Source organism: Trichoplax adhaerens, genomic scaffold (genome assembly GCF_000150275.1).
Source record: "Trichoplax adhaerens TRIADscaffold_7 genomic scaffold, whole genome shotgun sequence".
NCBI lineage: Eukaryota > Metazoa > Placozoa > Uniplacotomia > Trichoplacea > Trichoplacidae > Trichoplax > Trichoplax adhaerens.
The window spans coordinates 4,157,598-4,180,504 of NW_002060949.1; the positions used below are offsets into that span (position 1 = coordinate 4,157,598).

At 29.8% G+C, this 22,907-nt stretch overlaps 1 protein-coding gene across 1 annotated transcript; it reads left to right on the top strand.

Moving 5' to 3' along the window:
• Positions 1-332: 332 nt before the first annotated feature.
• Positions 333-7,028, top strand: TRIADDRAFT_58257 (uncharacterized protein; the record flags this gene model as incomplete). Its single annotated transcript, XM_002114083.1, has 8 exons — positions 333-383; positions 3,585-3,619; positions 4,535-4,637; positions 5,024-5,137; positions 5,512-5,554; positions 5,724-5,833; positions 5,976-6,064; positions 6,935-7,028. The coding sequence occupies 8 exons, from the start codon at positions 333-335 to the stop codon at positions 7,026-7,028; spliced, it is 639 nt and encodes a 212-aa protein (XP_002114119.1).
• Between the last annotated feature and the right edge of the window lie 15,879 nt (positions 7,029-22,907).

Sequence of the window (22,907 nt, forward strand, 5' to 3'; positions counted from 1 at the left end):
AACTTCTAATTATATCATAGTATTGACTATAGCCTCAACAGATATTCTATAAAACACTCTTCTTCATCGTCATTATTGAATACCGTCGTTGAAGTTATTCTTGGCAGATATTAATCAATTAAAATAGCTTCTACTTGAGCCGAGATTGATTGATAGAAATTGATTTATTTCTATCATCAGGCTTGAAAGAAAATCTTATAAATTCTATTTCTGTAGACACAGATTTATTCCGCCATTGCAAGTTGAATAGACGACTACATTGTACTATCGCTACTCTTTTCAACGCTTGTTTTTTATCCAATTAAAATTATTACAACGGCCTAGAATCAAGGATGGGTGGCTGGCAATCTGTCTTTACTGTTGAAGAATTAGAAGAATATGAGGTAAGGTAAAACGGCAATCAATAGAACCTTGAACTAATTTCTCCGTTGACTATTGACATAACTTATTTTCTAACATATCCAAAACAATATGCGCAATCATTCTCATGGTAATGAACTTCTTGCAATTTTCGCTGTAATTCATTCAAAAATTCGGTCACCTTAAATGAATAGAAATGAATTATGTTCAGCAATATTATTGCCGATAATCACAGATTAGTTCTTCTATTCCTATTAACCGAGAAATTGAAACATCCTGCCGGTACAATTCGATTCAATGACTGCATCGGAATCGACCAGAATGGATTTAGAATTGAGGCTAGTAAAGTCCCTTCATCCTATCAAAATAGAAATAGTTTTCATTTCTCAATCTTATCCTATTGAACCATTATGTATAATTGGTGTCTCTATATCAGATACTAACTAGAATTGGTTCTAATAATTTTCTCTCCTCAACAAATTTAGACTACCAAGGTATCACAGAATGTCATCAATCATTTAAAATAGGTAAAAATTTACAGTATAACAACTACAGTACTGTTTTAACTGAAAATAAAATCTCTTTGCGGCTACTATTCTACTCCTAACCTAGTACCCCCAAAATTGAAAAGATTAAATTGCGATAGATCTTCTCTTCATATTTATACAAGAAAAACGATATCGACAGTTATAACTCTGTGAAATATAAATCAGTATAACAACTACGGTACTGTTACGGAAATAAAGTCTCTTTCCAACAACTATTCTACTTGTAAATCGGCACCCAAAATTTTATGGACTGAGTTGCGATAGATCTGGATTTTCAGAGAAGAAAAATGGCATTGACTGTTCTTACTGTGTCAAATATAAATCAGCATAACAACTATGGTAGTGGTTTAACTGAAATCAAATCTCTTTGCGACGACTATTCTACTCCTCAACCGATATCCCCAAAAATCCAAGGATTGAGTTGTGATAGATCTTCCCTTCGTATTTTATAGAAGAAAAATACTACCAGCAGTTCTAACTCTATTGAAGATCAATCTGATTGTCAGTCTTGAATGAAAATTTTCAGCTTGTGTACATACTAAAACTCTAATGTTCCGATCGTTAATTTCAACACGAATCTGGAATACAAAGTTTAGTCAAATTCTCTTAGAAACTGCTCTATTAATTACAACTGTACTATACGAGTAATTGTAGGAAGTGATTATGGCTAAAAATTATCGTACCTTTTCCGCGAGTTGACTAAGGTAAATGACTAATAAATGATAGGAAAACCGTTTTATTCTAACCTTTAACTCAACGTTTTATATTACATATCGCTGGAAAACAGCATGACTTATTGCTTAATTCTTTAGTACAAAGTAGTGGCCGGCTACGGAATGCATAGACTGCAAATATAATATAATACATCGCTTTTTACAGTGACTAAAGGGAGAAAATTTTGAATGTCTATTTACGAATAAAAGTTATCAGACTTAACAAAGTAAGCACTGTAAACATAATATTACATCACTTTATAGTGACTAGAGGAAGAAAAGTTTGAATATCTAATGACGAATCCAAATTATAAGCCGCAATAACGTAAAACTTCTATACCCATAGCTTATAGCTTCGGCTATAAAAGCAATCCAATATCAAGATCATATTTCGTAAGATCTATTGTATAGTATAAAAAGAGAAGGCTTTACCGATCATAAATGAATATATCGTCCATTTATCACACCCATCTCTTCCAAGAAATTCCTAGATATCCTGAATGAACTCGTTAATGTGGCTTTAATGAACGACGAGCAATTGTTGCGGTTGCGGTTGATAATCGACAAAATAATGCCATCAGGATACAAGACGATACGCTAGAACTTGAATATTAAACTTCTCTAATCTAAATACGCTTTTAGTCATACCTTTTATTAATGATAAATCCGCTCTGAAATCCTATTTAATTTTACATCCATACCAGCTCAGCTTTCTTGTCGATTAATATAGATCAATCATGAAAGAGTATTAAGAAAATTAGATTATATTTCTTGACTCTTTTACCTAAAGAATAGGCTTTCAGTCAAAAAGCAAGCCAATCAATAAAAATGGACGCGGCAATTTCGTTACAGCAATCTACTCAAAATGTCCCCATAACCCATTTAGAATCCTTCAGATCTGCTTTATTCAAAGATTATCAACCGCTCTTTAACTCTAAATCTATTAACTATTAATAGGATTAGAATTATCATTGCTGAAACAGAAAATAGCAAGAAAAGTAGCGGTACCCAAAGGATTTGTGTTCATTAGCTAGCAATGAAACCTTTTTTTTCGTAGCCCATTTCTTGTTAATCAAACCCGAATTCGATTATGCGTTTTAAGAATGTCTCAGTTAGGATAAATCTCCAACATCAAAATATATTAAAGCTACCAAACAGATAAGATTTATATGCAAGACAGTGGCATCATCAAGGGTTGGTATTTCTTTCCTAGGTATTTTCTTGTTAACACCAGTTGCAGTTCCATCATACATTGAGAAAGAGAAATTACTGGCTATATTTTCAGATAGAAATGTGGGAAGGTACCCTATATCTTCATTTAGGGTTTTACGGGGAAATAGAGATGCTAAAGAGTGCCGATATTTTCTTTTCTAAATATATTTCTGACTCAATAAAACTGACAAAGTATACCCACTGCCAACCAGCTATTAAGCCTAGCAGAGACTATAATAAGCATACCGAAAATTTATAATTTAATATCGATATGGTAATGTTAATGAATTGAAAGAGCTCCTCTCAAAATATTCTTCGTTAATCTATAGTAGTTCTATAGCATACTTTACAGGTCTATTGCTCGCTATTTCTTTCAACTCAATCACTAGAAATATAGCCAAAGGCCCCTAAGCGTTTAGCAAAGAAACGATAAAGACATTATGTCTAGAGCATGAAATTAATTTTCATTAAAGTAGCGTCTCGCTAATTACTTAAAGTAATGAACGTCTTTTACAGTCGATAGTAGGGGATTAACATGAGTATTAACTGTCTTTTTCTATTTTCTATACTACGGATATTGACATGAACGATAATTTCATTTGTTACATTATACGCAATTAGCTGTGTTGAAAGAATTCGTATTACGAACAAAATAATGTAATTTTCTTTTCATAGTTATTAGGTAACAAATGCCTTATGAAATTTATGTTTTGAATATCTTCATGAACTTATTTGCTTATAAATTTTCTAGGCTTTGACCTGTTTCAAAAGTCGAGAAATTATCAGGTAGATAATTCATCGTTTACTATATAATTTTTTTAAAATTGCTCTTCAAAGCTATTGTATAACAAATAAGCTTAATCGAATATATCGGCCCTAAAATTAATCTAAGCCTAGTGTAAGCTAAAGGATTGATAGACCCATTAAATTGGTTCACATTAGCTATATCGAAGATAAAAAATTGATGTAGTTGACTATACTATATTCAATTCTGTAGCTTTGTCTATATTATAACTCCAGTAATCTACCTATAGAACAGCGCATCAGCAGTTATAGGACATCGTAGTAATAAATATACGCGTAAAAATATAAACTCCTTTACAGCGCAAGAGTTATGCCTAAAAATCAATGTATCTTGAAATAGGTCGACTTTATTCACTTGATGAAAATTTTATAGATATTAATGTATCTTATTTCACTTTTTGGGTATCTATAATTTAATCTAGAATGATTTATTATATATTAAATAGCCCTATTCTATATGTAAGAAAGCAAAGACTAACAGCATTTTACTTATTCAATTTTACCTATCCGTAGTCTATATTATTGCAATAAAATTTACATTAATTTCAATATAATATCAATAGCCCAATCCATAACTTAACCTATAGTAATTCTAACTAAGTATACTTTTAAATACCGTGATTCTATACACAAGCTACGCTGAAGACTAGAAACGTTTTACGTAATCCTATTTTAGTTTCCCGTAATCGATAGTATTACGATAAAATCTACATTAATTTCAGTACAGTTTTAATAGTTCAACTGATAATTACAATTCAGCCGTTGTGATTTAATATACTTTAAATAACTGGATTCTATACATAACCTAACGCAAATACGAACTGCATTTTACGTAACCTAATTTAACTCACTGCAATCGGAAAATGTAATAATAAAATGATATCAATTTCAATTTAGATGTTACCAAAAGTGGTGTGGAATTATACCGAATGACTTTCCAAAAGATTTCATCACCCGTCTGGATAAGAAAATCTTTATCGAGAGATTTGTCGAAATAGCAGTAAGTCAGTCTTAAACGATTACTTTCGGCCACTTTTTCGGTATGATACTTAAGCAATTTACTGCAATTGTGATTAGTATCTTGGAGATCACTTCCGGTTGAGAATGTCTCTTGAATAAATTTAAATGAAAATGAAGCAGATTTCACGATTAGAATGAACAATATTTTAAAATTAGAGGCTAACATAATTAATTATTTATTCAAGTGTGTTAGTATTACAGTTGCTACGAAAGAGTACATGAGTATTTGCACCCAAGATCATCGAATTTATGTAACTCATGTTGCTGTATAAATCAAGATAAATTGCTTTATGCATATCCATATTTCACATCGATTGCATAGCATAGCACTCAAATATCGATTTAACTTTCGCACTTTCTATCCAGTGCAATCCGTTTGCCGATAGAATTTGTCATGTTTTCTCATCATCGGAAGATACTGAAGATGGAAGCATCAATTTCGAGGATTTCCTAAATATGATGTCTGCATTCAGCGAAAAGGTACAAATATTGTTCATTGCCTTTTCTTTCGTGTTATAAATATATGATCTGACTGAACAGACTATAACGAATCTAAGATACAATTGCGCCACTCGATTTCAATTGAAATGATCAAGATTAGTACTTTATGTTTAGCAGTTTTATTTAACAGCAATTTAACCCTCAAATCCTTTTACTTTAATTCGAGAGCTGACAATACTACCTGAAACGAGATTTGAGCTATTTATGAGCGTTATAAAATTTACACTCTATCATTTTAATGTATTTTTATCATCAAAGTAGAATTTTAATAGCAATAAAAGTCCACTTCGACACTTTTAGTTTTATGTAGTATCACGTAAGAAGATAATAAAATTTTGGTTATTCTTTTAAAGATTGATCCGGAAGCTAAGCTTGGTTATGCTTTCAAGATATACGGTAATCGAATTGAAGTAATAAACTTTCAATTATTCATACTCGTATAAATTTCAAAACGATAAAGTGAATCAACGACAAAAATAATCTTTAAAATTAACTATTTATAACTTTAGTTTACACTATAACCAATCTTTTTTAACGATTTAACATCATATTTGGTGATGATCAGATTTTAATCAAGATGGCGTTATCGATGAAGAAGATATCATTCAAATGATCCACACCGTTTGTGATGTAGATATTCTAGATGAGGAAGAAGTACAACTACTAATAGTTAATGTGAGTTTAAACGAATCGCTATAATAATGATTGTGGATATATCATTTAAATCTCAGACAATTATCGTTAATCGATACTGTTAATGTATCAATTTTGACGACTTAAAGCTGTAGAGAAACCTTCAATTTTACTACTATGACAGATTCTTAAGGAAGCTGATCTTGATGGTGACGGAAAAATTACCTATAACGAATTCTTCAATGCCATGAGAAAATCACCAGATTTTTATAAGTAAGGAATCTGATCTGCTGCGATTGAACAGCATAGTTTAAGAAGTTGCAAAATATACAATTAATGTCTGTACGCTGGATGATAATTTTAGATATTATCATTTCTATAACAAACCTTTCTAATTATATTAGCAATCGTATAGTCATCATTAAAATGAAATTTATAATCTCTTGCATCCTTTCGAAAAACAATTAAAAATGATTTCGTTACGAGACAACGATTTAAGATAATCTTCCTCATACTTGACATTTAGTTACCATAATAGCATATTCAATAATTTTACTCGAAACTTTCTACTAATTATTTCCTATTTAATTTAATATTTCTTTAAATTAGCTCCTTTAGAATACGTTTATAAGAGGTTGGCTATAGGATTCAGAAATGTCATCAATAGCAAAACATATTGCAAAATCGTTGAAATATCATGTACAGGAGACTGGGTACAGGAACAAGGATCGCTAATAATAATTTTTAAATATTTGATAAGATGTAATTATAAATATGATTCTAATAATAACTGCGAGTAAAGATAATCCGGTTTCATGATTAAGTGACCGGAATTGTCTCTTGCGCAACTATACTTGTATTGTAATAATAAATTGGAAAAAATGTCTTATCCTTCTATACTAAAAGGTAGTTAAAGATACTTTAATGTCGCAATCACTTGCCTATAGTTTTGTACAAAATTTATTTTACAGTTCAAGGTAATAATTCCATCTGGTGAAAATTTATTTGACAACCATGGTAAATTAATATCATGTCCTTCTATTTATTAAAAGCAGCGTGACGAAAATTTAATTTAAAGTCCACAGAATACTATAATTATTATCCGCTTATTCATGTAATTATAAATCATCGTACTTTATTTAGTATACCGCCAGTTTCAGAAACAGAAATTATTGCTTATATAGGAGTCTCGAAGACTGATGAATTTATTTTAAATTATTGGTCAGCTAGACATTAAATAGGACTGTCTACTCATCCGGGACATTAAAGTAAAATACGAAAATGAAACTATCACAATAGATGATTTCTGTTTATATCATAACTGTTATGTTATTATACAATAATTTAATATTTTATATATCTGGACTCATCAAATAAAGATGTACAGTTGAATCTGCTACCATAAATGACTTTCATTTCCATTCATATTCATGTCTATCGCAATAATTTAAGAGAAACCTATCTGGAAATTTCTTAGCAGGCTAATCTTTCAAGTATAGAAATTTTAAGCTACTCCATTGATACTATCTATTACGTAAATAAATACATTTTATAGCACAATCCACTCAATTTATTTTAAAATTCATTTAAAAATTAAGAACATGCAGATTTAGCTTTTCTTAACGTATAATTTTCTAGTGCATCGGTTATAACATGGCAGTATAGCAGTGAATGGGCAACTTAAATTAACATTACGTTGTGGTACGAGATAACTTATCTGAAACTATGTCGAGAGTAATGGATATAATGTAAAATATATTGGGTTACACGGAAGTGAACAAAAGTTGTTCTTTACTGATAAATGAATCTGTATGATCACTTCCCTTACATCATCATAATTAGTTAATTGAAAATGTATTGAAGTGAAGATATTGTTTATATGTAAATAAATCCAATGTTGATTATTTCTTGATACCGTATTTATCCTATATTCTTCCGTAAATATTACCATAGTGCGGTAATAAGAGCTATTATCCTTATTCAGTAAAATCGAAAATGTGTGCTAATAAATGACTATTAGGAAGTTATATTACCATGTCTAAATTATTTAAAATTGTTATAGACTTTGTAATATGATATCTAGTAGCTTGTTTAGAAATCATTAAAATATTTACTGAATTAGATTGAAAAACTTTCAGGTTAAAAATGAATAGATCCAATTGAAATTTTATTACTTTTAGTTACATCTATCCGGGTTAGTAAGCCAGTAACTAGAGTCTACTTTGGAGCAATGCCCAATTATTAATTCGCTTCCAGTATATTGATGTGTGCTATAAATCTATAGCTATCTCTTCACTTCATAGAGAAATATCTAATTCCATTTAATAACCAACAATGAACAATTTATTCTATCTAACGTAGTAGAATTCAAAAACAGAGAAACACAACGGAAATAAATTACAGTAAATGCCTATCATCAGATGGAAATTAGGGCGGAGAAGTATAAAAATAGATGCGAATTTTAATCAAGAATATCTGCTCAAGATTCCCAAACTCATTTACTATTAAAATAGGTAATGAAATCTTATTATTATATAATTAGATTATCATTCTCTATTTATTTACGCTTTCTGTTGTCTATTTCTTTCTTCCTGATATTAAAGATAACTTTACAATAACCTTAATCGAAGAAAAAACAGAATCATAATTCGTTTCTATTCTTACAATTCAACATTTCATTTAATAATAATTAGAATCTAATTATATGAGCTTAATTCTAATTTACGTAATTCTTATTAAGATTTCACCTTCGTAGTAACACATTCGACTCAACGATAAAATTAGGGCCTAATTTTATCTCTTTTGTATATAAAGTACTAAATTAACATAAAAGTAGACTGCTCGGATTAAGTTTATTTGAATTTATCAGTAACGCAAAATCCTCTCTCAATCATCTTACTTTCCATTTTACTCGGATTAATGTTTTTTTCAAATTCAATAGAAACGCTAAATCTTCTCTCAACTATCTTATTTCGATTTTTCTCGGATTTTTGTTTTTTCAAATTTATCAGAAACGCTAAATCCCTTCTCAATTGTTTTTTTTTCAATTTTCTTACCCCATAGACCGTATCATTGGTGGAGATTAATAATTTAATAGAAGCAAACCCTTCAAATCTCTAATTAGAATACACCAAAAAATCTATTAGTATCTAGTTTGTAATTTAAATAATATATCAAATATGTATGAAATTAAAATTAATAGTTTGATATCTTGGAATGAAAATAGTCACTAAAAAGCAAGCTATCAATCAGTAAATGACTCAATATCACTTCAGCATGAAAGCTATAACATCATTATCATGTAAAGCAAAACGGAAGCGGATTTTTAGCTATAAGTCATCTCATTTCGTATATATTTACTGTACTTTATATAATAATGCAGATACCAGGTCCAAATAATATCCGGCGATATAATGATTACAATCAATCACTTAAAATCATGCAGTATGGGTTGATCTATGGTACTAATAGCTTTACTTTGGTTGCCTAGCAATATAGTATATAATCTTAAATCTTAGCGTGAAGGGCTGCAGTACTATCTTACAAAAGACAGTACTACAGTGCAAAGTCTTGCTTATAGCAAAGAAAATATACCGCGTCATTCACATCAATGCAACAGCAAACTTACGCTATTTAATTATTTATACTATTTTACTAGTACTCTACATAGCCAAATTGAAATACTGCCAATAGTGCCATACACTTACTGCTTCAATCTGTTTTCCGAACAGGGAGAAATAATCCACATTTATTATTGATACTACTATATTTAGATTGGACGTTTCTCATTGATACTAATTTTAAATAAAGAATGACTTACATAAATTGAATAGTCTGCTATTGACTCAATTCTATATTTACATCGATAACCATATAATCATTAATTCCAATTATTGAAATAAGCGTTAATATAATATCGCAGTAACGTAGTTGTATTGGTAGACTACAGTATTAGCGAAACATTGATATTGAATAGGCAATATGTGATTATATATCATTTAATGACTAATATCAGATATAGTTACTAGAAAAACTCCTAAACAACCCTCATCTTAAAGCTAGAATAGAACAATCCTTCTTAATAACGAGATATACCCAACAAAGTGAATAAATGTTGAAGATTGATTATTCGATCATCTATAAATCTCAAAATACTACAAAAAATCTCTTTTGAACTTGATGAGATTACCGGTGGTATAATAATATAATTTCTAATAATCCTTGGTTGATTATTAATATTATATTTAGCCTAGAATAGCACGTTAACATTCAATAGACAGCTAAGTGCTATAATGTAGTTTTTGTTTAGATATCAATATTGAATAATTCAATTCATCGTTATGATATAGCATTATACCGCATGCTATTTCGTAGTTGAAAAGTATCCGTAAAATAACTATTGATCATAATTAAATGACCATAATTTATAATACCAATTCCGTTATATTATTACCAAATGGTATTCCACACAATGCCTCTTTCTAAATATTTGGAATATAAACGAGAATTTTCTGGGTTCCTGTGCTTCACAAATAGATTAATTCTAAAATATTAAGAGATGATAAAAAGCCCCGCTAAGTAATTGGTCATCCGCGTACAGATCGCAATACCCATGTTTACTCTAATCATTTAACAGTCATAGCATCATAAGCTAATCAGGCAATATCTTGCCTTTAGGATTTTATGTTTGAGGATCGAAATATTAGCGTCATTAATATCAACATACTTCATTTATTGCTATGAATTATCATGTAACTATAAATAAAATGTAATCCATTCATTATGATAATAACCTTGGTCTCTGCTGACTATGCATATTAAAATGAATAGTAGTAGAGTAAAGCATATCTTCATTCGAATTTTGCCATTTTTTAAATCTAATTTGCTAAGTATCCAAAAATATCCATTAAATCTCCTCCCTTTACGGATTGAAAAATAATAAAATCATAAGATATCTCAACATTTGATATTGAGCACTCAAGATGTAGAAATTACGAAAGTGAACTTCTCTACAACTATTCTATACAACTATGTATTAATTTTCACACTGACAGCAACTACAAAAAACGAGACTTCAACCATTTTTCAATGCATGATGCGAATGAATAATTTATCCCAACTAATAAACAGGAATTAAAAAATTCAATATTGAAATTAATTGCTAGCGTTATGATAACTATACGGTAATGTATCCTATTAAACTGACATCATTTACACCGTAATTTAAAGGAACTAAACGGTAAAGTTACCCAAGATTTTAATGATAAAATAACAGCTTAGCACAGAACATTAAAATAATTTTGGTGCTAGCTATGTTAGTAACAGCTACAATAAAGTCAACTCTCTCATAAAATTATGATGCTTTCATTAATTTGATATAGATTTAGTCCCAATTGACCCCAAAATATGAAGAAAATTGAAATGAAGTAGACAAATAGTCTAAAATGTTGATATACCATGAGAATCAGACCAGTTGAAACTAGATTCTTAATTAATTGCTGTCTTAAATTGAATTGTGATCATTCAGGATGAGATTTAATAATTTAATAAAGTAATATTCAGATTTAGTCATGTTTATTGACATACGCTACTAAACCATTCTCTAATGGTTTAGCAGAAAATGGTATAGCAGAAAAGTAACTAATTTATTGTCAATACTTAGCCACCTGCTTCATTCCTGATCATCGACTGAAAATGGTTATATAAGCAAATCTGAACGCTAATCTGAGCCAACACTCATCTCTCGTTTGAAATTCTTCACCTTCAGTAATCACTCAACTATCAACTAGTAAGTAAACGATTTCAATTATTACGGTAAAGAAAGTAGACCAAGCTGAAGCCTAGCAATACTTGAATTCTGTTTTATTACTTCTGATCATTTCCGATAGCAAATTTATAGTAAAATTTTGTACTTGACAACATTTTCAGTTTCATTAGCGCTATACATTCAAGATGAACATTTAGAGCTAGTTCAAGGATTGTTTATGAAAATTATTTAAAGATTACAATATTTAACTTTATCATCACCTCTACTAATATATCCTATTGTGACAGTGTTATATACTGTATTAGAGTAGAAATATCTATGTTAGGATAATTCTGTTAGCCTATCCTTATTTAGTTAACTTCTAATTTGGATATACTGTATTTTAATACAGCACTGACTTTTTATGACAGTGACACATATACACATACTGAAATTAATAGTTATAATAGGGAATGCAAATCATCTTCTTACAGTTCGAATCATTGTGATTGTAACTTACTTATGGTAGATTGTAAATTATCGTGGAAATGTTCCGTGATAAGACATATCGTAATCTGACTATTCTGTATTAGTCATCAGATGTCTATATTAGTAAATATTGTTGTCCTCATTAAGGGAGCAGTAGCTAAAATTAATATCTCATTCAGTGAATGATTCCAAAGTTAATCGTACTAGCTATGACTCATGAACTATTGAGGAAGAGTATATAAATGCAGTATATCGTGTAATAAAGTGAATTCTTAAACTTAGTGCTTAACGTAAAATACGAGGCGTCTAAGTCTTTGTGTAGTCTGCTAGTAGAGCAAAAGTGTTTCTGATAGTGCAGATACCGTTCCTCGATACGTGGTTCAAGGAATTGACTTATTGATCGTACATTACGTTATCTTGTTGCAAAGCTGTTTTGTGACACCTATATCATTTGTAGCGCAGAATAAGTATTAAAGTAGTGGTTAATAATTGCTGTCTGATTTTACTTTGGTTTTATTACCAAGCTATTACTTATTTCTAAGATTGAGGTGATGGTAACCATACAACATTGCTTTCTGCTTCTATTACTATATCAACAAATCAAATCGCTACTACTTTGAAAGACTCGCCAAGAATCAAAATTACTTTTTATCTCATGTTCATCAGATTAACTGTAGATATCCTTAGAAAATGATACCATCTCAATAACTTCATAAATTCACCTTTTGTTAGTAGAGTACGGTATGATTCTATAACGCAAATACTGCCTTTACTGTGCTATTTTACCATATGTTTAGCTATAGTTAATGACTTTAACTTTTAAATTTTATTATACCTTAATAAAAGAATATTCAAAAATGAATTCAAAAACCATGGTAATCTTTGCCGCTCTCTTGCTTGCCCTTGCTGTTATGCAAGCCGAAAGTTCCGATATTGTTTTAAAAAACGATGCCAAGACATCTATTTGCACACCAGAAGCTTTCGAATGGCTTATCAACCATTGCCCGACAAGATCCGCTGCTCGTCGAGCCATCCGAAGACTAGAAAGTAAGTCAATTAATCATTGACTGTCTGTAACAAATATCTAATACAAGGATACCACTCCGAATTATTTTTAACTTAAATGTATAGCACTAGATATATTCGAGTAAATATGGATATTTAATCCTGTACTACCTCTTATCGTAATTTTATAATTTGATTTACAAACAGCCAAAGCTATCTGTATAGTTACTTAGACTATACCTAGTTAAATTCGAAACTTCTCACTTAAGTAAATATTTTAATTAGAAGTGCGCGTTGAAATGAAACCTATAATATGTATTACAACTTTAATATTCTCTTTTACTTCAATTTTAATATCATATGCTTGCAAATCTATCTGCTTAAACGTTAGTGCCATTATACTGATCGACTTTATATGCTTAATAAGATATAAAATAGCAGTATAAGGTTTGTAGTATACAATGATATTACAAACAAATGTCACTTCTATATACTTTAATCTAGATAGTTAGCTAGCTAGTCACACGAGTTGTAACAGGTATATTACAGATTCTTCAGTAACTTCCTGTGATAAAATCCGATCATGAAAACTCAAAATCTGTAGAAAATTAGAACTTTATTAGGTCTAATACAAGATTATCTACACACAGCTCTACTCTAGCCGAAAAAACTGCTGAAAGGCTTCTAGAAAGAACAAACAGATAATTTAATGTCGCCTGCTTTTATATTCTCCGCAACCTTCGCAGCTATAATCAGCATAGCAAAATTTTACCTTATTTTACACATAATCAATTTAATATTAAGTAACACTATTTTACAGTGGACCATCATTAATCCAATATGGGAACGATTACGGTATTTTCGTAGATATTATTCCTACCACTCAAAATATAATGAACTAACCATATCCTAATATATGATTTACTGTTTTATTTTTACCTCTAACTTTATTAGTAGCTCAACATCTTACTGTATACAGTCATCCGTACTCTAGTATAGAGTCTGCCATTTCAGTCTATAGTTATGGGCTACTAAATATATCGTAAGATAAATATAGAAAAGACACTGCCGTACATCATACTAAACATGGTTAATTGTCTACAATCACAATACTGAGTTACTTTATGCTTCCTATTAATCATTAATGTCCATTTTTTATTACAATTTTCCTATCCCTTATAAGAAATTATTTCGCCCTCTAAGGATAGATGCACTTTAATTCATTCTTAGCGAGTTATTGTACAGTACATCTCTTGATTCAGAGTCCGCACTACGTCCTATGATATAGGCTGAACATGTAATACTTTTTACAATTTTAAGATTGTTATCACGATACATTTATAATTCGGGATATTTCGATTTTATACAATGATCAATACTTTAAAAATACGGCCAGCATACTTGAAGCCAATGAATATAGTACCCTAGACTTTAAATCGAAATCTAATATATGACTATTATGTTGATCTGGCATTACTAGGAGGAGATTCTGAAGGTGCCTACAACGATATTGGCATGCGACGCATTTTACGTAGCATCGGCGATTGTTGTGGTGTGCCAGGCTGCTCTGATTCTGAACTTCTAACATACTGCTAGATGTAGTTCAGACTTAGCCGAAATTAGAGATATCAATCGGACTAGGTGCAACTCTATCATTCTACAAGAAACTGAAACACTAACCAGATAGATAGACTGCAACTGCACATATAAATACATGTTTAATGTACCTAAAAGATATTAGTTCAGTTCTGCTAGCCATTTACAGTATCTATCTGCTCTACAGCCATATCCAAATGGGTTAATGTCGTGTATGTCACAACTGCTTACTAATTCTGTATTGTAGATTTAAAGAATAGCAATATTACGTAGTAATTCACAGTGTTATGCTATCTTCCATGTAGTAGAACTCTTCCATTATGTACGGGTATGTTGACTTAATTCTAACATTTAAACACAAATAAATTTCACAGCTTACTTAGCATTTCGGAAGAGAATTAATGTGTCATTAAAGCCGACAGTAACCTATAATAATCGATTAATTATAAGCATGAACTAAGATACTAAAAGTTAAATCATTATTAAGTACAGAGCGAAGAATTTTACTCTACCTCTAATGTATAAGTGCAATATGTTAGCTTGTAGCTATCGAATATCGTATATCATAAAAAGAAAAACTGTATCGAATAAAGCATATTTAGTCACCATTATTAAACCGTTGATTCACAATTCTTTTTTATAATGAAGCTCTGAAATAGGGTGTTGTACTATACTATAAAGATATTTCAATATTTAATTTCCTAGTAGGGAAACACCTGCCACAAGGCAGCCTTTCCTTTAGGTATTGATATGACACAATTAATTCATGACTAGTTAAGAAGTATTCTAGATGCTATCCAGTTTTTATCTACGTACTAAATTTCTGCATTTGCTACAGAACTACTGCATTTCCTTTTATCAATATCTAGTGCTGATCGTTATTTTTTATTCCTATAATTAATTTCTACATATGCTCACTGTCCTATTTTACGGTGACGATCAAGGAATCTCGAAAGCTAAGACTAAATGTCACTAAAATTGGATAGCAATTTTTCACGTCATAACATAAGCTTAATCATAACTAAAAAATGATGTAATCTTTCATCGATTAGTACGGTAGCTCCTTGTCGTAACGAAACTTAACCATATAAATATAGAACTTATGTAATGTAGATTGTAATCTCTAGAGCTTAAGGGATTTAACTTCTGTATAATACTTTATCGCAATAATATTTACCGTGTAGGAATGAATATGATCGCAATTAGAAAATCTTTCTCCGGTTGGTAATGTTAATCCTAACACGGAAGATTTTGCTACGGAGATGTGAAAGGAAACCACATCCAACGTAATTTATGACATAAATTTTATATTTGTAACGCAAAATCTAAATTTAATCGTAATGTATTACTCTATCGAGGTGACTACAGATTTTCTTTACGTAAGATTAACCATCATCGTTATTTTTCCTTAAACTTTACCCAAATGTAGCAAAAATTTTACCAACTTGGAGATATATTTAAATCGTGTCTTATATGACCTAAATTTATATTCCATCCTTTCTTTGCCTATAGTTATAATTATGATCGTAGTTAGATTACAAAGGAAGTAACTAATTCATAAAGAAAATAAATTAATTAGAAAAAAGAGCATTATGATTTCCTGCAAGACATGTTAAAGATGTACAGTACTGCTTTTGTAACTATCTATTTCACTACCTAATAAGTCAAACATTGTATCTGCCCATGAATATCTAATAACTGCAATTCATTAGATGCAAGCTATTGGAAATAAACACAGTAAACGTATTCATCCCTTACCAATAAGAATCTATTAAATTATTAGTAAGAAAGCATGATTGACGAGTATACATTAATTCTGGTCATAATTTTTATGGTCATATTGGTAACTCTTTTATTCTGTATGGAGTACAATTATGGATAATTTATATCTTGAATGATAAAACTGATCACCATTTCCGGAACTGTTTAAAATGTTATCAAATGGCTAACAAAATTTCTTGGCATAACCAGAATAGGATTATACTGAATGTAATAATATTCATTAGGATCTCCATCCTTATTAAATTATTCCATTAATGTAATTACCCTTGCGATCAATATTTCTTTTGTACGTTACTGTCTTTTAGCTTCTGCCTTTGTGGTATTTAAATAGAACATTGTCTACTACACCTACCATTATGTTAGCAATTATTATGTACCAAATCTAATTCAAAATACCACTACTGAAAAACCGGCCTATGCCTCTTCTTAGCGTTAATTAAAAACTCTCCAAGCATTTTGTCCACCACTCGAAAATAGGTACAAAGCTTTAATGTACTATCATCTACGTAATTACTTCATTATCACCATTGTCGTACAAGGATTACATAGAGTATATCTAATATTAGTCTTAGCAATTATTAAATTACTGGTCACATATACCAGCTTATTCTCATAAACAGTCCTTGCAAGTAGTAAATAACCGAGATGATGGTACACACATACATCTGTATAACTAATCGATAATTACATGTCAAATAAAAAATATTGTGTTTAAGCGCAATAATTCTTCTACATTTATATTAAATCAATCATTATATGATTGTGAATGTTACAATTTATTTTCTTATTGTTAGTGAAATTGCAGCGCTTAATTTAATCAAGCCCAAGATGGTCTAGTTATTTTAAAATTAAATAAATTTGGATTAGTTATAATTAATACAGTAGATGTACAGTACTGTAATATTAGAGCATAAAAAATTCAGAGCTATTTATTCTCTAAGATTTAGATTAGGATCAACATCTTTTGAATCCAGGTAAATTTTACCGATCACTAAAAAATAACAACGTATTAAATTCAGGTTATCATCTTTAAAAGTAGAAGTACAAATAAATAGTGCGTAATGAAATGACGTAATATTTTTAATTTTCTTTGAATCTTACTATATTCCACACATAGCGATCTATTAGTCCACCCACCACTAGAAAAGGTTTTTGTAATTCATAAAACTGTAAATTAAAATACCAGAACAAAATAGCTATATAATTATGAACTATAGGACATTCATGTAATGATATAGTTCAAGGTATAATTTAATAACTGAATTTCGCAAAAAAATCAAGTGTTATCGTGATATAGTGGATTATAGCAATGCACGACCTAACATTTAAATAATTAATTAAAACAGGCTCATAAAACCTTATGGTGCAGGAAAAACTAAAATATGCGCCTCGCTGTATTTTGCTATACTAACAATAGTGATCAATAGTACGTCAATAACCAAAATGATCAAATATTCAAAGTGAATTTGCCTTAATTAATCTTGAACTACCGGGTGATGGAACTCTTGGTAAAGGTCAATGCAATGGATTGTATGACTAATGCATCATAATAACACTCCGGAAAACTGTAGTTATTTCATCACAGTGGCAAATTTCATCTCTATCGCAACAAAACTACAAGTTGTTACCGCTATATATCTCGGCTAAAGTAAATCAATAATAGAATCTGTTATTACCTATATCTTACCATTACAACAAAGTCAAACTAGGCTAGAGACGGGCTTTGGGACAAATACTGCTCAGAGCATAGCATAAAGTAGGAAAGTGTCATATCTAGATAAATTTAGGGTATAATATCGGATTGCTATATTTAGCTAGGTAGAATGAGTCCGGATAAATTAAGTAATCATGTTTTAATATCTTAATTTTATTGTAAAGATATTCATTAGGTCAAACATTACTTAAAAATAAATTTGACGCAATCAATAAATAACATTTGTGCAGACTGATAATTATTACATGCATGTATCAAATGCTTGAAGTTTATTTTATAGAATCCAATAGTTATATTTAGCTACGGATCTAGACACCGTATTTTCAAAATTTTGGTACCATACGTGATGAAGCAATTTGAGTTAAGTAAAAGTTTGAAATGATTTTTTCCCATAAATTAATATTAATAAAGGAAGTTTAAATAAGTATAAGCACCACTAATGGAACATGGTCTTGCAGCATGGTTGTATTAAAATCAGACTAAAATTAGACTAATTTTAATTATCATCTTCGTCTTAAGTTAGATAACTGTATTAGATAATCTCTTTACTGCAAAATTTCAACCTTTCTGGTTTAAAAATGTTACTTCATGCCTAATAACTCTTTATATTATATTAGTCATGATTAAATGTGATAATTACAGAAAATAATTCAGATTAAAAATTTCTTTCCATCCCATCAGACAAATCCTTATATTCATAATTTAAAGCTTATACACATCTGATTTAAAATAATGTTAGTTACATTTATTTATCATCATTATTTACTAAAAATAAACATATGTAACTAATAATAGAGATTAATTAATATTACTGTATGTTAATACTTAAGATCGAAAGAAATTTTTAATTCTATCGTTTAAGGAAATGCATTTATTATTTTATTAAAGTAATTTCTGTTATTAATAATTAACTTACTATATTACTAAAACATATTCTATTTACTATAGAAGCTAATATGACGACATGATAGCTAAAAATAGCTAACAGCGTATGATAATTTCGTAGTTACACAAATACTACCCCGTGAATACTAGAATTTCTTTCCTTTAATTGAGTTTTATTACCGATGTCTGTCGGTGTGCATCATCAACATAAAACCATAGCATGTTTACCATTTTATGAAGTACCTGTAAATCATCAGCTAAAATTATTTAGCTTTTCTACAGTGTTTATCTGCTTTAGCATACATGTCTTTCATACTTAATCATTAACAATTCATCGAGAGAACTTCAATTAAATAATATTTATATATAAGCTCACTAATGAAAGCATGTCAAGCCTATATTGTGATCAATTTATTGATTTGCTATTTACCGCCCTCTTACCGGATCACCTGATAACAAAAATTTTGTTTATGCATATCTCAATTTCTGAAGGTATAAAAGCCCAAGACTTTACGTCTATATCACAGAATTTATATCCAAACGATCAAATCGCAAACATCAAGTAATTCTACCTTCAACAGTAAGCTTACGAAAGAAAATTTTTAATATCTTAAATTCTTATCTACTTAATTTATACATGTAACACTGTCAAATTGCATTAAACGTTGCAGAAAAAGCGCTTACAGAAGCATTACTATAGAAGAAATGTTAATTGTCTACTGTAAATTTTAGAAATTAAACAGTTTTAACCAATTTTTAATATTCAAATAGCATATGATTTAATCATTACTTATTTATTTCCTATCTAGCGATCGCTTAATTTTTTAAAACAAAATGGGATCCCGCCAAATCACTTTAATTGCCTTGATTCTTCTTGCATTTATCATTATTGACGTCAATTGCAGTGAACCACGGCAATTCTGTGCTCCTGATTGCTTCGACTGGCTAGTAGAAAATTGTCCTCCATTTAATCCTGCCAGATCAGGTATATATAGCAATCGATCAAAAGAAGTTGCGGCTTAGTATTGTACTTCTACGAGTTGTTAGGAACTACAAGAAAATTAAGTTTAATTCCATAACAGTACGTGATAATGCTTCTATCGTAAATAGTTCTATGTGTAGAATACATCAAAGCTACATTATTCTATCATGATTTCTTCTATATACTTAATTTTTTGAATTCTTTTAATATGTTACTGTAGCTATTGGATTAAGGCATTCCTTCCATCATATTCGAAACATCTACCGTCACGTTGCTCGAGATCTTCATGCTGACTGCTGTGAACAACCTGGTTGTACTGAAGAAACCGTTATTAATTACTACTGCTAGCATCAGAGGAATACCGTCCAACCAATATCAAGATCTAATCTATCAATAATATTTAAATAGATTGACTGAAATTTATATTATGTAAATTTTTCTCCATTTCAAGGGTAACAAATTTCATTTAATCGATCAGCGTTTTACAGGCCAACTTAGTAAATTGCTTCCATATATTTTGCGGAAATCAAGAGCCAGTATGATTTTCAAATCTTAGTGTATCTATTTTAAATTTATTGCAGAAACATCCTACGTCACCAATGCGTTTCTATACCAAGATAAAGCTCTATGGAAAAATCCATAAAATGTTAATAAAGTAAATTTCAAATAAGATAAAAGTTCTATGGAACAATCCATTAAATATTAATAAAGCAAACTTCAAATCAAATGATTGTGGACTGTACAAAATAGAGATTTAATTCCATCGCTTATCCATCATAAGAGAATTACTATTCCAACGAGATGATTTTTGCGTCTTTAATTTAAAGTAATTAACTACCCATATCCTAAAGTACCTAATTTTCGTCTACAATGTTATATACCGATTCCATATTCTACATGTAAACTTTTCTAGAAATAACAACCGAGCCTTTACTACACCTACAGATTTTTACTAATCTTCGGAGATACTCATATACTGTATATAAAGATATACTTTCTCGTCTATAGTACGCCGTCATTTATGCTAAATGTTTAAGTTATTACCGTATTTGCCATATATTCTGAATTTGGATATTGAATAGCCTATAATATTAGTATAGTCACGCGTGGCTTTCATACATAGCCGAGATCTATAAATCTTTATTTCTATCCATCAGCGATCTTAAGTCATATTGCAACTATTTAAGCTACCATTATCCGATCATAAGTCCCATAATATTAGTCACAAGTTTGTTAAATAGAGTAAATGTAATCTTATTTTACTTGTTTAATAATTACTATATTAATAATTTAATTAGTATCATTAATAGCTAATTTTTGATGGCTTTCATAAAAAGATACATAACAAAGGAAAAATAGTTGTGGCATCAATACTGAAATATTATCCATTTAAAAATTATCACCTGCTACTGTAATTTCATGTTGTCCCGTACTACAGTAAAATCTGTAAATTCTAGGATACGATACTATAGCGTAACACTCTAAACATGTTGTAGGATACCTCATAATCAAGTGATTTCTTTAATAATATAATCTTGGCATTCGCTACCTGCTTCATATACTGTATATGCTGCAGTGTTTATGGTTACACATTAAAGTTGGTTTTCCAGGAGTATGGTAGTCATCATTCAATACCCATATACCACACATATTACAAATGTCACAAAATCATCCTATGACATTCTAAATTAGCTAATTAAGTATTCTTAGAGTAAGTAATTCAAATTAAATAATATTTTAAATGGAAGCTTTACATTTCAGTCTTGGAATGTTAGTATTCATTGCTGGTACCATCGCAGGGTAATCTCATACCTATCTTAGGTTATCGTATTAAATGCATTTTAAGCTAATATCAAGTGTTCAAATCATGCTTTTAACGAGAAATACTATCTACTACCCTGCAATACAGTATTAATATTCGTCATTATTGTAAACTGTATCTTATAATATCTTCATTTTAGCTAATTAATTTCTTTACGAGTTAGTATTTAAGGGTTAACGTACGAGCCAAATTTCATTTATTTTTCACCTTCGAAATGTCATCTCATTATGATATAATTCCATCGAAGGCTTAGATTGCGAACAATAATTATGATAGCAAAGTATTCAAGGAATATGTAAATATTCTCTTTCAGCAAAGAACCTATTACGACAAATTTTTTCTTTTAATAATGTAATAATCGAAAACCAAGTATTCGTTTTCAAATCGTTTCAGTTACTAATAATTTGTATTTTTAATCGTTTTCAATACTGTCTCAGTAGACCTGAGAAAGGTTCGGTTCGGTTTAATACATTTATGTTCTATGCCTGTCTGTACATACATACTGTACATTTTCCAGTTCATATTTACGATTAAATCTGCAATTAAATCACCGTATAACTCTTTATTTTTTGCTAGATATTAATTCGTGAGCTTTCGATCAATACTATAAAATGCATTTATATATTTAAACTAACACATCACCATGTATGCAATCCAATTAGATACCGATGCTTAATATTTTATCCGGTGACGTTATAAAATGTAACTCCTGTGCTGTATATTGCTAAGACAGTGTAGCTATTACCTCTCCGATTTTAAAATTTGTTAATAGACTGCGAAACTTGTCCACCTTACATAATATTTTCCAACATGATATTATTTATTTTTAGGACAGATTAAGCTTAATACCATAGCTTTTATTTAGAAATATTATTTACAATCTGTTATTCTATAAAGTTTCTTGCACATCATAATTGAGTTCGAATGAAGTAAATAAATGATTAGATGAAGTGGGAATAAAGCTTTGGATGCAAAAAAAATTTTTTATTTAGTTTATCAATGGTAATAATAAAAATATAATATAAATTATGATGTCATATAGTATAGTGTACAAATATACAGAACTAATATTGATATACAGTTACATAAAAATAC